At 47.9% G+C, this 16,818-nt stretch overlaps 1 protein-coding gene across 2 annotated transcripts in view; it reads right to left on the bottom strand.

Moving 5' to 3' along the window:
* Positions 1–321: 321 nt before the first annotated feature.
* Positions 322–16,818, bottom strand: part of TAF1C (TATA-box binding protein associated factor, RNA polymerase I subunit C) — a 130,913-nt gene continuing 114,416 nt past the window's right edge. For both annotated transcript variants that reach the window (XM_088453526.1, XM_088453525.1), the window contains exons 14-15: positions 1,866–2,003; positions 322–1,656 (exon numbers count right to left, since the gene is read on the bottom strand). In XM_088453526.1, the coding sequence (XP_088309652.1) occupies positions 446–1,656; positions 1,866–2,003 (1,349 nt within the window). In that variant the 3' untranslated portion in view covers positions 322–445. The remainder of the gene's footprint in view (positions 1,657–1,865; positions 2,004–16,818) is intronic.

Genomic DNA, 16,818 nt, shown 5'->3' with positions numbered 1-16,818 from the left:
TACAGTGTGTGTGTCCACTACAACACCCAGCGTACCCTATATTCCCTCCAGGTTGCATCTAGCATACCAGCTACACAGTCTGTACCTGTAGTAACCCTGTGTCCTATGCTACCTGGATAATAAACCAGCACCTGATTATGTTGTCTTCTGTGTGGACTCGTCTCCATTCACACCCAGCGCCACCATAATATGACCCAGCGCCACCGTATACTCAGTGTCACCAAAACATGGCGTATACTGGGATCGGGGTGCACGTGGAGCCATGTATAGAACCAGCCTATATACTTCTCAATGTAAATAGTACAAGACAGCGTATGAGAATTCTTGCTGGTTCACCATTTATTAGAAGCCATTTTTAGATCCATAATCCCCCTGAGCTCCCCCTACGAGAGGGCAAAACCTGACGTCATTGCTACGAGGGGTCTGTGGCTGGGATGGAGGCTGCTTAGAACCCCATGCGAGATCTCTTACTTGGCTGGGAGCGCTGTGAAGGAGTCTGGGAGCTCTGGGGTGGAAGGGCCTGTGAGGAAGACTGGACAGCGCTGCCGCCTTCTCCTAAGAAGGAGATGTAGTCTTGAAGCGTCCGTCTCCGCTCTCTGGGGATACCCTTGTAACTGAGAGATTGGGATGACGTGAGGGGAATGGAGCCATATGAAGACTGCGAGACGTTCCATAACTGGGAGTTGTCTGGCGAGCACCCGTGACCTGTGTAAGATTGCTCAGTGGTCTGGGATGGCCCCGATTCCGCAGTCCTTGGAGATCCTAGATCTGTAGAAGTAGGATTCATATAGGGCTCACAGTGACTAGAGGCAAGGGACATTCCGGTGTCTGACAAAGGGGCACTGTCATATGTAGAACTGACTGCTGTCATGTAATTATCCGACCCCAGACTGAAGGAGGGAGTGAAACCTCCAGATAGCATCTTCCGCTTGCGGGCTCTCAGCAATTTCTGCCTTCTCTTCCTCTCTCGAAGAGCCTGAATTTTGCTGTCCTTGTTCAGCCCATAATGGTCGTCCCACCACAGCACTAGCCGACCTTCCCAGGAAGCACTCAGTCTCTGGCTTAAGGGGTCATTCCAGTCCTCTGTGCATACGGACTCTAAGGTCTCCAATGCCGCTGGGGCACAGAGCTGTATAAGATTTCCCTGTTTCATACTCTCACGCAAGTGACCTCGCAGGTCGGACAACACCGGCACACGCTCTCCTAATTCTTTAGTACTGAAAAGCTTGTTGGTTTGGAATCCCGGGCGTTGGAGACTTTCCATTCGCTGCTGTGCAAGCAGATCACGAATCCACCAGCGGAAATGAAGCTTAGACTTGGAACTGAGTGATTGAGAAGAAACTGTGCAATGAGATTCAGCAGCCAACACTTCATGGGTGGGGGTCAATACAGGAGTCTGGCTGGCCTCAGGGCCATGCTCTAGCACCACTCTCTGGTCTGTTTCCTGCCCTGCTGGAGTCTGCTCCTCAGGCTGGGTATCGAGCAGGGTCTCTTGCTGGTCTGATGAATGTAATGCGGTGGTGGGATTATCCGTACAGGGAAGAGACACGTTTGGTTCTTTCCTCACTAGTCTCTGGGTGAAGAGATCACCGGCTTCTGTCAACTGGAAAATGACCAGAGAATTCCCAGCATGTTCACTGTAAGCAGCAGTCAGTCCTGTGACATAAAAGAAATGAGATGATAAAAATAGATTGCAAGCTCTGCAACTCAAACAAAATGAGTGAGTATCTGCCCCACGATTCATCTGTCACCATCATAAACTAAGTACAAAGATCAAACTTGCCACTTGCTCCCATCACCGCACCCAATGAGATCATGACCTGCATCTAACTAACCAGTCTGTGGTCCACACCAGTGCTACTGACCTGCCAAAGGAGATGCCAGTCTCTGTGCCACAGTATTGTGATGATGGGGCAGCAATGGAGCCAGATGAGCGGGGGACTCTGAAATCCGTGGCAGACTCACAGCCGGAAGATGCAGCTGACAAAAGGCACTGTTACCCCCTACAGTAATAAATAGCAGCACAGGTTGAGTCTCCCATATCCAAAATGCTTGGGAACAGGGGTATTTTGGATAACGGAATATTCCGTAGTTTGGAATAATTGCATACCATAATGAAATATCTTGGGAATAGATCCCAAATATACACACAAAATGCATTTATGTTTCATATACACCTTATACACAGCCTGAAGGTAATTGTATTCAATATTTTTAATAATTTGTGCCTTAGACAAAGTTCGTGTACATTGAACCATCAAAAATCAAAGGTTTCATTATCTCAGTCATGCCAAAAATATTCCGTATTTCGGAATATTTGGATATGGGAGACTCAACCTGTATAAATAAAGAAATATTAAAGTGACTGATACTAAGGTCCTGACCTCAATAACTGGGGAGCATCACACACACAGACAGACAGACAGACAGACAGACAGACAGACACACACATATATATATATATAGACACATACAGACAGACACACACACATATATATATATATATATATATATATATATATATATAGACACATACAGACAGACACACACATATATATATATATATATAGACACATACAGACAGACACACACATATATATATATATATATATATATATATAATCACGCACACACATACACACACATATATATGTGATCAGTTAGGCTGCACAGACATAGGCTGCTATAGTCAGTCTTAGATTCAAAGTGTTCGTTACCAAATTGTAATTACACTTTGAATCTATGGCCCGTATTGAGCCGAGCCGCGTTAACTTAACGCGGCCCGGACTTAACGCTGCCTTCAGCTGTTTTCCAGGCGTTAAAGTATCGCGCACGTGCCCGCGTATTCAATTTGAAACTAGACGAAAACGGGACCCGGCGATACTTGAATCGGCGGTAAACACGGGAATTTTCGGGAAATAATTCTAGCACTCCTCTAAAGATGTCCAGACATGGGGATCACTATAGGTACCCCCGTTTTTGGCTGCAAAAGAAAATCGGGTTTTTAAATAGCTGCAGCAGGTGTTTTTTTTCCCGACTTTGAAGAAGTGATGCAGAAGACATTTAGCTTATTTTTTTCGTTTTTAAAAATGGTCCCATCAAATTTGGGGTACATGAAAATGGGTACTAGCATATTTATAAGTCCCAAAAACAGGAGATATGGTAAGAACTTACCTTTGTTATATGTTTCTACGAAGTCCATAGGGTCCACGGGGTTGACCTTGGGGTATAGGTTGGGAACCAAATCCGGGCACCACGCAGTTAAAGCTTTTAGATCCCAGGATGCACTTGGGTCCACTCTCCCTATAACCCCAGCCCCAAGCCAGAGGCTCCTCAGTTTGTAAGTAGCCAAAGGCCGGAGGAGGAGAGAAACAGAGAGAAGGAAGACTGGAACACACAAGAAACCATACTCACAGAAATGGGAGACGGAAAACCGGTGACCAGCCACACAGCCCATATGAAGCCAGGTGCGTCAGGGCGGGCGCCCTGTGGACCCTATGGACTTCGTAGAAACAGAGATAACAAAGGTAAGTTCTTACCATATCTCCTGTTTTCTACTTCAGGGTCCATAGGGGGTCCACAGGGTTGACCTTGGGGATGTCCCAAAGCAGTTCAACCAAGGGTGGGGACGCTCCTGTGCTGAGAGGAGAATCCGCCGCCAAAAAGGAAGCATCCTGAGAGGCAAAGGAAACCAATGCCTAGAACCTTAAAAAGGTGCGGACAGAAGACCACGTGGTCACCTAGTAAGGCAAAACAGCCAAGGCGCCACAGCGAGCCACTTACGAGGGTTACATGGCCCGTGAAAAAACAAGCATCAACAACAGAAAGGCCTACCCATGGGTAGGCCCCTGAAGAAGACATACGAGGCCATCCATCCATCCAACATTTGGCTATAGGCCGGCCATCCTTTCCTGTTAAAACCAGAAATCTCAGACCACCAATAAGGAGTCTGATTTCCGTATGGAACTTGAACGGATCACATAAATCCACAGAGGCCGGACCACAGTCAATGAGGCCACACCAGCCGAGAGGACTGGGGACTGAATGGCCGTACCATAAGTTCCAGAATAATATGGAACCTAAAAATCACTAAGAAGAAACACAGGGTGAGAGCAACTCACACCCTGACATGATGCCCTCCAGAAGAGGGAGCCACATGAGAAAGCTCCCAATTCCGACACTCACCTGGTTGATATAAACACCCTGAGAGAAAGAGAGAGAGCCAAAGCAATAGACCATGTAATGGCTATCACAACCAGCGGTTTCATTGACTGTCCCCGGAGGGAACGAAGAACCACTACTAACTCCCAAGGAGTCCCTAGGGAGGACAAATGGAGGCATAATCCAGAAAACACTTCAAAGGATGAACTGGATACCAGAGTGGAGCAATTCCATATCCTAATCATACTGACAGTGTAGAGATCCGCACTGTCAGAAAGGCCAGGCCGAGGGTGAAACCCAAGCCAGCCTGAAGGAATGCCAGAATATCTGGAAATCCTGGACACCGGAGGATCGTATCGACAGGTATAATACCATAAGAATTATGGCTGCCACAGTTTGTGGTAGGTCCCAGCAAAAGCTGATCCATGTGCTCTAATCATTCCAACGATGACAAAGCCAGGGAAGCCGTAAGAGCACTGTAGGGACGCAGTCAAAGACAAACGACCCAGGTCCAAGGCAAACCCCAGGACCCTGAGACAACAGGTCTGGGCAGTGAAGCATCAGGAATGGAGTATCGATGGAGAGACTCCGAAAAACCAAGTACCCCTGACATCTGGGGCAATCAGGAGCCACCAGCAGTAAAGCATCTCAGTCTTGATTAAAACACTTCCGTCGAGGAAGAATGGAGACCGGAGAACACAGGTACGCAAATAGGAAGGACCACTTCACCGACTAAGAGTCACTGAAGGTTGCTTCAGAATCCCCAGAGTTGGACTGTAACACCATAGTGTGATAGAGTCAGAAGGCCATGAGGGTCACCTCAGGAGGGCCCCCCCTGCTCACCGGAGATGAAACCTCTCTTGGGGAAGAGACTAGTCCCCGGGATGCACGTTGTGACGGCTGAGGACTCCCGCTTCCCAATGGAGAGCACCTGAAATGAACGCTGTCGAGATGGTCGGGAGGAGACCCTCGGACAATGTCCGAATGTATGACATACCTGACATTGCCACCCAACGAACAGTATTGCTAAAAAAAGAAGCCACTGTTCTGACCCTGTCGGACTGAACTTTTTCAGGGTCACCGGGAAACAAGGGCTATGCCAGAGTGAAGGTCCAAGACAGGCTAAAGTTCCATCAAGTTAATTGACAGGGTGGAATCGACAGACATCCAACTGCACTGAAATGAATGCGAACCAGACACTGTCCTTAGCAAAGAATACCCTGGACGAGATGGCCATAGTCACCCGAAAAGGGACCGACTTGCCTCCGGGGAGAGCATCATCGTTTGAACAGTGATCAGACAGAAAAAACTTGTTCCATCTGGAGATAAGCCAATTATGGAAAGGCCTGGAATGGAACTAAGCCCATTCCACCCTTCCAAAGGCAGACACTGAATAGTGGACCATGCATCCCAGAGTGTAAAGACATATGTCGACTGCGTAGACATCCATGTACTCCTAATGGAAGAGTGGAGATACCGTCTTACGCCAGAAGAATTCTCAGATTCTGAGAATCCAGCAGGGCTCCTAGGTGAAGAATACCCAGAGAGGGATGCAGGGAGGACTTTTTCCCCATTGATTAAACGTCTGCACCCTGAAGAAGCCACAGTCAACCTGACCTGGCTGTAAAGAACCCCGGTGATCCTGCTAAGAGCAGGAGGCGATCCAGGTACAGGAGCATTGGGATATACTGAGCAGAAGAACTGACAGAAAATCCAAAACGCTGGTAAACCCCTGTGGGGCTGAGAACAGTCCCAACAGGCAGAGCCCGAAAAATTATAAGTGCTGTGATACAGCAAACCTCAGTCCATGCTGAGGCAAGGTCTCTGTAAGTACCCGTAGGCACGCGTCCTGTATATCCAGTGATACCATAAAGTCCCCAGGTTCCAAACATAGTATGATGGAGCATAGGGATTGCCTCCTGAGCCCAGGTAGCTTTAGGAACTGGTTCAGGGAATTGAGACAGAGAATAGGCCAAAGAGGACCATTAAGCCACCGCACCAGAAAGAAATCAGAACAACCAGTCCCTCGCTGAGAAAGTGGGGATGGCCCAATTAGCTCCGCTTACCGCAACAACTGTATAGCTTTCTGGATTTGTAAGGCCCTGTTCGGGTCCGAATAAGGGCGTGCGTACCATCACATGGAAATAGGCCGCCTGAGCAAAGAGAGGGTGTACCCTCCTCCCCACGTAGCCACGGCAACTTGACACTAGTACCGGGCGAACTGAGAAAATCGCCATCTCCCAGTGGTAGGCCTGTCTCGTCAGGCTGACGATATATCCGTAGGTTCAGAAGCAGGATCGGCTGGCAGTCCAGGCCTGCTCGGTACTGGATATGTCGGCCTTTGTCAAGGCCGACAGTCTATGAAAAGACAGACCTTTAGGCTGACCCAGAGGACAAAAAGACTTAATAGACTTAGTCTGAGGCCCTGTAGTGGGCATAGCTGAAGGCGGTAAATTTGTACTGCCACTGTCAAGGTCAGGACCCAACAAGATCTACCCTATAGATGGTATCTGCACCTCTGCATTCCCAGAGCGCAGCCATAGGGTATTATGGAGGATACAGTCGCAGCCGGAACTCTGAAAGTTAGGAGACTGGTATCCAATATAGGCATGTCCACCTATGACAACTGCATCTATTACGTGAGCGACCAAATACATTTGAACCCCCGACGTGTTGGAGGGGAAAAAACGTTACAAATGCATCAACCCAATATGCAATAGTATTAACCAACCATGCTATAGCCATGGTAGGATGGGTAACAACCCCTGAAAGCGAGTATACTGATTTCAGGCAGAGTTACCACCTACGGATCCGAAGAATCCGACCACGCAGGAATGGGAGGCGTAGTAACGTCTGTAATCAGACGAGTAACACGCCCATCCACCCCAGGAGGGGCTCGTGATGACCCCCAGGGAATTTGGGACAGGAGGCCAAACACTGTTGTAACACCTCCTATCTGGCAACAGCCAGAGTCCCGCTATGCGATCCACCCGCTAGTCAGCAACAGGGAACCAGAAGGCACGTAATACTGAGGGTGTATGATACAGGTGCAGGTCAACATTCTCTATAACCAGAATGGACCTGCTACCAGCCCGAAAGCAGGGATAATAATACCTGAAATAGGCTTCCCCCCATATAAGAGGGAAAGAGCCCAAAACAGTATCCAGTTCACAGCAGAGCCAACTGGGAAGTAACCACAGGGCGTCAACCACGCCAATTTGCGTTTCGTAGAAAACGACATCCACCCAGAGTGGCTGTTGTGGTAATCCCTGCAAGGGGAATGACAGACTATGGTGGCAACAGGGGGAATTCATATTCTGCGAAAAACCCCTGCAGGGAGCGATAGTCTGTGTCACAGAGGAAGAGTGCAAGAAACTGCGAGATACCCTGAGATGAAAAGGGCAGTATGGTGAAGTAACCCCAAGTGAGGTACAACAACGGGGCCCGCCCGGCGATCCGCAATTGAGAGGATCCCGAGAAAACAAACCGCCCAAGGGGGTCGTGAAAGGGGCCGGCACCCGATGACGCCACATATAGAACCCTTTAAGAGTTAAATCCTCCACACTAACACCTGCAGCACATGGCTTGCAGGATAGTAAAATGGGTGCAGTATAACGCTCTATCTCCTGGTCAAACATATCTGACCAAGCCTTGTGATCAAGCAGCGCTATACTGGTCCTGACTGATACTAAAAATTAGCTGCAGGGACCCATTTTCAGCGTATGCAACACACAGTTCCACTAAAAATATGGCAACATGCAGCACGCAACAGTATGTGACAAACTTCACAAATATTAACAAGTATATAAATGTGAGGTCTCAGAACCACCCTAAGTACAGCTGTATTAGGGCAGATAAGGAAAAGGGATAGATATATACTGACAGGTGAGAGAATAAAGTACAGACAGTCAGCACTAGCATAAGTCACATACCATGCAGATATATACATATATACATAAACATGTCATACCATATACTGCACTATTACACTGCATGCAACTTACCCAGATTCAGTGTCTGGGAAGGCTACAGCGCTGTGTACACTGACCTGATGGTGAGGTACGCAGGGGGACTGGACCAACTGCCCTCTCCAGAGATTTCTGCTGCACCACAGAGAAATGGCCGCTGGAGACCTCAGAAGAAGCGTGGCCCGCGGAGGAAGCAGCTCAGCGACGCCAGACTATAGATACTGAAAGGCGCGCTGAGCTGAGGGGAGGAGCCGCTGTAACAGGGAAGGCTGCCTCCCCTGGCCGGCTATTAACCCCCGGGACGCCGGCTCCCTGCACCGAACACTAAGTCCCTGGTGGTCTAGTGAACACACGGGGTATGGGGGGGCCCGCCGCCACTGCCGGCGCCTCCGGTCTGTCCCCAGAGACCGGAGGCACAGGACTGCATTTCAAATGCGCGGATCACCACAAGCAGTGACCCGCGCCTTACCTGCTCCCCGTGGATCCGGCAGCAGTCCTGGGCGCCCGCAGAGTCCGGCTAGTACAGACTCTGGGGTCCCGCTGAGATCCCCAGATCTGTACTGGCGTCTCAGCGCCAGTGGGGTGACGGAGCGGCAGCTTAGACGTCCTATGGACAGTCTGACGCTGCCGCTCTGAAGAATCCAAAGTAAAAATAAAAAACTTTGTCCTTTAGAAAAAATAAAGCTATGGGGCTGCTAATCAGCCCCCCACTGCACTAAACTGTGACCCGACTCCGGCCGGGCACCAACTTAAACTGAGGAGCCTCTGGCTTGGGGCTGGGGTTATAGGGAGAGTGGACCCAAGTGCATCCTGGGAGCTAAAAGCTTTAACTGCGTGGTGCCCGGATTTGGTTCCCAACCTATACCCCAAGGTCAACCCTGTGGACCCTGAAGTAGAAACACATTTTATTAAAAATTTTGCAAAAATGCACCTGCAACGGCTATTTTAAACTCCGACTTCCTTCAGTAGTTAAAAATGGGGGTACCCATAGTGATCCCCCATGCCTACACATCTTTAGGGGGGTCCCTAGATTATTTCCCAAAAATTCCCGTATTTTTTAACCTGTAAAAAAAAAAAAAAAGTAGTAAAACTTGACAAAAAAAAAAAAGACATAAGGCCCCTCCCCCCCCCCCCCCAAAAGCCAAACCAGCCAGTGGGGGTTTCTAAAAATACGGGGAGCAAAATGTGTAGGGTTCCACCTTATTTTAGACACCAACAACAGGCTGCAGGGACTAGTGCTGGTTTTAAATATAGGGGGCTAAAAAAAAGACGTGGGGTACCCCTATATTTAAGCCCAGAACCAGACCCAACCGACTGGGGTGTAATGCCACAGCCCGGAGACCCAATCACTGGGGCTCCAGGTCCAAAGCATTAGCACCCCAAGTCGGTCAGCGCAAGCCGGTGATCTCGGGGGTCGGTGACCCCCCAAAAAAGGGTCCCCCCCTCCCGAGCACCACAGGCTTACGCTGAAGCCCGGGGCTCTTCCCCATACCCCTGGAGCAGTGGGTATGGGGGTAATGGGGGGGGGGGGGCAAATAATGTAAGACTACTGTGCTTTACAGTGGAACTACAAGTGCCAGCATGCCTGCCATTTTGCACTTGTGGAACAACAAGTGCCAGCAGACATAAGGCACCTGTAATTTTAATGTAAAATAATTAGTTAAAAAAAGACAAAACACACACACTGTGACCGTATAACTTTATTACACACACCTACCCATTCACACATACTTACCTATACCAGATGAATCTGTCCCCTTCTCCAGTAGAACATCCTTAAAACATGGCCCTGCAAGGAAGATTTCATACTCACCTATATCCTTGTGCTGGTCTCCGCAGCATCCCCGGGACTTGGCAACACAAAAAAACGCGTTTACGCGATCCACGCACTAGCTATCAGTATGTGTGTAGTGTTGCCACACATACTGATACCTCCCGAATGCCAGCTGCCGGAACATGCACGGAGCTGGCAGTCCCGAGAGCCAATCAGCGGCCACGCTGACTGTAGAGCGGCCGCTGATTGGCTCAGATAACTGACAGTTCCCATGTGGTGTGACTCGTCCACGTGGGAACTGTCAGCTGGCATTCGGGAGCTATCAGTATGTGTGGCAACACACATACTGATAGCTAGTGCGTGGATCGGGTAAACGCGTTTTTTTGTGTTGCCAAGATGTTCTACTGGAGAAGGGGACAGAACATCTGGTATAGGTAAGTATGTGTGAATGTGTAGGTGTGTGTAATAAACTTATACTGGACACAGTGTGTGTGTTTTGTCTTTTTTTAACTATTTATTTTACAGTGAAATTACAGGTGCTGCATGTCTGCTGGCACTTGTTGTTCCACAAGTGTAAAATGGCAGGCATGCTGGCACTTGTAGTTCCACTGTAAAGTACAATAGTCTTACAATATTTGTTCCCCCATACCCACCACTCCAGGGGTATGGGAAAGAGCCCCGGGCTTCAGCGTAAGCCTGTGGTGCTCGGGAGAGGGGGGACCCTTTTTTGGGGAACCCCGACTCCCCCGAGATCACCGGCTTGCGCTGACTGACTTTGGGTGTAATGCTTTGGACATGGAGCCCTGGTGATTGGGTCTCCGGGCTGTGGCATTACACCCCTGTCGTTGGGTCTGGTGCTGGTCTTAAATATAGGGGGTACCCCATGTCTTTTTTGCCCCCTATATTTAAAACCAGCACTAGTCCCTGCAGCCTGTTGTTGGTTTCTAAAATACGGTGGAACCCTACACATTTTGCTCCCCGTATTTTTAGAAACCGCCACTGGCTGGCAAGCCTGGGGCTGGTTTGGCTTTTGGAGGGGGGCCCTAGGTCATTTTTTTTTTTAAAGGTTTATCCCGTTTTTTCACAGGTAGAAACATAACGGGAATTTTCGGGAAATGGGTACCCCCATTATTAACTCTTGAAGGAAGTCGGGGTTTGTAATAGCCGCGGCAGGTGCTTAAATGCGGTTTGGAAGAAAGTGCTGCAGAAGAGCATTTATAAGATTTTTTGGGTAAAAATAACCATGCCCATCAGGTTTGGGGTACTTGAAAATGGGGGTCAGCATATTTTAAAGTTGCTAGTGAGTTGAAAAAAACGTGAAACACCCACCTGCCGCAAGCAGCTGCAATGAAGAAAAAACACTTGGGGCATACTCGGGGACCCCCCCAGACTAAAGTTCGCTAGTTTTTAACTTTGTCCCCCAATTTTTTTTTTCACCCCCAAAATGAAAGTAATTTTTTGGGGTGTCCAAAAGTGTATTTTTACATTTTTTTGACACAGTTTACCTTTCGGGGACTATCTGAAGGCTGCTTGGGGGGTCCCGCAATGTTGCACCCCAAAAACCCCAATTCAGCACTTTTTAACGCCTGCTATTCATAGGCGATACTTTTCCGACTATTACATTGCGTTAACTTTCCGCCTAAGTGGAAAGTCTTTCTAATTGAATACGGAGGAAAACTAAAACAGGCGATAATGACGTCATCGGCGGTAAATTACAGCGAATCCGGACTTAGCGCCTCAAACTGAATACGGCCCTAAGATGGAGTTACGCCGGACATCTTATCAGCCATATGTACACCACGCACAGAGTGATGCGACTTCTCGCTCTCTCTGAATTGCAGGTAAATTGTTACTACTACTCCCATCAGATGCTGGTATATTGATTGCAAAAGCACAGATATGAAAAATTGGTTTAGGCAAATTGCCACTACGTTTATATTAGGAGCAATTTCTATATTTGAAGTTAGGAAATTATTGTGAACTGTGATAGTCTCCCCCCCCTCACAATTTGTTTATCTTAGACTTTATTACATCCCAATTTAGAGTGCGTTGAGTACTGAGGCTGGGGTCCCAATCAGTGGGCACACACCTTTGTAGCTTTAGTTATTAGTCATCAGTTAGGCTGCATAGACATAGGCTGCTATAGTCAGTTTTAAGTTTCAAAGTGTCAGTTATCAAATTGAAATTACACTTATAACCTAAGATGGAGATACACCGGAGGATAACAGGAGAAAATCCTGAAAGCCAGAACACAATCTGAAGGACATCGAGCTACATACTTATGTGAATTACCTAATTCACCATCAGCTGCTGTATGTATATCCAGGAATCTCCTTACTGCACTCACTGCTTGTACATTGCAGGTACTCCCCTATCTGCTGCTGTATGTATATCCAGGAATCTCCTCACTGCACTCACTGCTTGTACATTGCAGGTACTCCCCTATCTGCTGCTGTATGTATATCCAGGAGTCTCCTTACTGCACTCACTGCTTGTACATTGCAGGTACTCCCCTATCTGCTGCTGTATGTATATCCAGGAAACTCCTTACTGCACTCACTGCTTGTACATAGCAGGTACTCCCCTATCTGCTGCTGTATGTATATCCAGGAGTCTCCTTACTGCGCTCACTGCTTGTACATTGCAGGTACTCCCCTATCTGCTGCTGTATGTATATCCAGGAAACTCTTACTGCACTCACTGCTTATACATAGTAGGTACTCCCCTATCTGCTGCTGTATGTATATCCAGGAAACTCCTCACTGCGCTCACTGCTTGTACATAGCAAGTACTCCCCTATCTGCTGCTGTATGTATATCCAGGAAACTCCTCACTGCGCTCACTGCTTGTACATTGCAGGTACTCCCCTATCTGCTGCTGTATGTATATCCAGGAATCTCCTCACTGCACTCGCTGCTTGTACATTGCAGGTACTCCCCTATCTGCTGCTGTATGTATATCCAGGAAACTCCTCACTGCTTGTACATAGCAGGTACTCCCCTATCTGCTGCTGTATGTATATCCAGGAAACTCCTCACTGCACTCACTGCTTGTACATAGCAGGTACTCCCCTATCTGCTGCTGTATGTATATCCAGGAATCTCCTTACTGCACTCACTGCTTATACATTGCAGGTACTCCCCTATCTGTGTGCTGTATGTATATCCAGGAATCTCCTTACTGCACTCACTGCTTGTACATAGCAGGTACTCCCCTATCTGCTGCTGTATGTATATCCAGGAATCTCCTCACTGCACTCGCTGCTTGTACATTGCAGGTACTCCCCTATCTGCTGCTGTATGTATATCCAGGAAACTCCTCACTGCTTGTACATAGCAGGTACTCCCCTATCTGCTGCTGTATGTATATCCAGGAAACTCCTCACTGCACTCACTGCTTGTACATAGCAGGTACTCCCGTATCTGCTGCTGTATGTATATCCAGGAATCTCCTTACTGCACTCACTGCTTGTACATAGCAGGTACTCCCCTATCTGCTGCTGTATGTATATCCAGGAATCTCCTTACTGCACTCACTGCTTATACATTGCAGGTACTCCCCTATCTGTGTGCTGTATGTATATCCAGGAATCTCCTTACTGCACTCACTGCTTGTACATAGCAGGTACTCCCCTATCTGCTGCTGTATGTATATCCAGGAATCTCCTCACTGCACTCACTGCTTGTACATAGCAGGTACTCCCCTATCTGCTGCTGTATGTATATCCAGGAAACTCCTTACTGCACTCACTGCTTGTACATAGCAGGTACTCCCCTATCTGCTGCTGTATGTATATCCAGGAGTCTCCTTACTGCGCTCACTGCTTGTACATAGCAGGTACTCCCCTATCTGCTGCTGTATGTATATCCAGGTATCTCCTTACTGCACTCACTGCTTGTACATTGCAGGTACTCCCCTATCTGCTGCTGTATGTATATCCAGGAAACTCCTTACTGCACTCACTGCTTATACATAGTAGGTACTCCCCTATCTGCTGCTGTATGTATATCCAGGAAACTCCTCACTGCACTCACTGCTTGTACATAGCAAGTACTCCCCTATCTGCTGCTGTATGTATATCCAGGAATCTCCTTACTGCACTCACTGCTTGTACATTGCAGGTACTCCCCTATCTGCTGCTGTATGTATATCCAGGAAACTCCTTACTGCACTCACTGCTTGTACATAGCAGGTACTCCCCTATCTGCTGCTGTATGTATATCCAGGAATCTCCTTACTGCACTCACTGCTTATACATTGCAGGTACTCCCCTATCTGCTGCTGTATGTATATCCAGGAATCTCCTTACTGCACTCACTGCTTATACATAGCAGGTACTCCCCTATCTGCTGCTGTATGTATATCCAGGAAACTCCTCACTGCTTGTACATAGCAGGTACTCCCCTATCTGCTGCTGTATGTATATCAAGGAAACTCCTCACTGCACTCACTGCTTGTACATAGCAGGTACTCCCGTATCTGCTGCTGTATGTATATCCAGGAATCTCCTTACTGCACTCACTGCTTGTACATAGCAGGTACTCCACTATCTGCTGCTGTATGTATATCCAGGAAACTCCTCACTGCACTCACTGCTTGTACATTGCAGGTACTCCCCTATCTGCTGCTGTATGTATATCCAGGAATCTCCTCACTGCACTCACTGCTTATACATTGCAGGTACTCCCCTATCTGTGTGCTGTATGTATATCCATGAATCTCCTTACTGCACTCACTGCTTGTGCATAGCAGGTACTCCCCTATCTGCTGCTGTATGTATATCCAGGAATCTCCTCACTGCACTCACTGCTTGTACATAGCAGGTACTCCCCTATCTGCTGCTGTATGTATATCCAGGAATCTCCTTACTGCACTCACTGCTTGTACATAGCAGGTACTCCCCTATCTGCTGCTGTATGTATATCCAGGAATCTCCTTACTGCACTCACTGCTTGTACATAGCAGGTACTCCCCTATTTGCTGCTGTATGTATATCCAGGAATCTCCTTACTGCACTCACTGCTTGTACATAGCAGGTACTCCCCTATCTGCTGCTGTATGTATATCCAGGAATCTCCTCACTGCACTCACTGCTTGTACATAGCAGGTACTCCCCTATCTGCTGCTGTATGTATATCCAGGAATCTCCTTACTGCACTCACTGCTTGTACATAGCAGGTACTCCCCTATCTGCTGCTGTATGTATATCCAGGAATCTCCTCACTGCACTCACTGCTTGTACATTGCAGGTACTCCCCTATCTGCTGCTGTATGTATATCCAGGAGTCTCCTTACTGCACTCACTGCTTGTACATTGCAGGTACTCCCCTATCTGCTGCTGTATGTATATCCAGGAAACTCCTTACTGCACTCACTGCTTGTACATAGCAGGTACTCCCCTATCTGCTGCTGTATGTATATCCAGGAGTCTCCTTACTGCGCTCACTGCTTGTACATTGCAGGTACTCCCCTATCTGCTGCTGTATGTATATCCAGGAAACTCTTACTGCACTCACTGCTTATACATAGTAGGTACTCCCCTATCTGCTGCTGTATGTATATCCAGGAAACTCCTCACTGCGCTCACTGCTTGTACATAGCAAGTACTCCCCTATCTGCTGCTGTATGTATATCCAGGAAACTCCTCACTGCGCTCACTGCTTGTACATTGCAGGTACTCCCCTATCTGCTGCTGTATGTATATCCAGGAATCTCCTCACTGCACTCGCTGCTTGTACATTGCAGGTACTCCCCTATCTGCTGCTGTATGTATATCCAGGAAACTCCTCACTGCTTGTACATAGCAGGTACTCCCCTATCTGCTGCTGTATGTATATCCAGGAAACTCCTCACTGCACTCACTGCTTGTACATAGCAGGTACTCCCCTATCTGCTGCTGTATGTATATCCAGGAATCTCCTTACTGCACTCACTGCTTATACATTGCAGGTACTCCCCTATCTGTGTGCTGTATGTATATCCAGGAATCTCCTTACTGCACTCACTGCTTGTACATAGCAGGTACTCCCCTATCTGCTGCTGTATGTATATCCAGGAATCTCCTCACTGCACTCGCTGCTTGTACATTGCAGGTACTCCCCTATCTGCTGCTGTATGTATATCCAGGAAACTCCTCACTGCTTGTACATAGCAGGTACTCCCCTATCTGCTGCTGTATGTATATCCAGGAAACTCCTCACTGCACTCACTGCTTGTACATAGCAGGTACTCCCGTATCTGCTGCTGTATGTATATCCAGGAATCTCCTTACTGCACTCACTGCTTGTACATAGCAGGTACTCCCCTATCTGCTGCTGTATGTATATCCAGGAATCTCCTTACTGCACTCACTGCTTATACATTGCAGGTACTCCCCTATCTGTGTGCTGTATGTATATCCAGGAATCTCCTTACTGCACTCACTGCTTGTACATAGCAGGTACTCCCCTATCTGCTGCTGTATGTATATCCAGGAATCTCCTCACTGCACTCACTGCTTGTACATAGCAGGTACTCCCCTATCTGCTGCTGTATGTATATCCAGGAAACTCCTTACTGCACTCACTGCTTGTACATAGCAGGTACTCCCCTATCTGCTGCTGTATGTATATCCAGGAGTCTCCTTACTGCGCTCACTGCTTGTACATAGCAGGTACTCCCCTATCTGCTGCTGTATGTATATCCAGGTATCTCCTTACTGCACTCACTGCTTGTACATTGCAGGTACTCCCCTATCTGCTGCTGTATGTATATCCAGGAAACTCCTTACTGCACTCACTGCTTATACATAGTAGGTACTCCCCTATCTGCTGCTGTATGTATATCCAGGAAACTCCTCACTGCACTCACTGCTTGTACATAGCAAGTACTCCCCTATCTGCTGCTGTATGTATATCCAGGAATCTCCTTACTGCA

This window comes from Taudactylus pleione, unplaced genomic scaffold, assembly GCF_031769625.1.
Source record: "Taudactylus pleione unplaced genomic scaffold, aTauple2 ptg000580l, whole genome shotgun sequence".
Taxonomy (NCBI): domain Eukaryota; kingdom Metazoa; phylum Chordata; class Amphibia; order Anura; family Myobatrachidae; genus Taudactylus; species Taudactylus pleione.
This window is presented reverse-complemented; position numbering and strand designations above follow the sequence as displayed.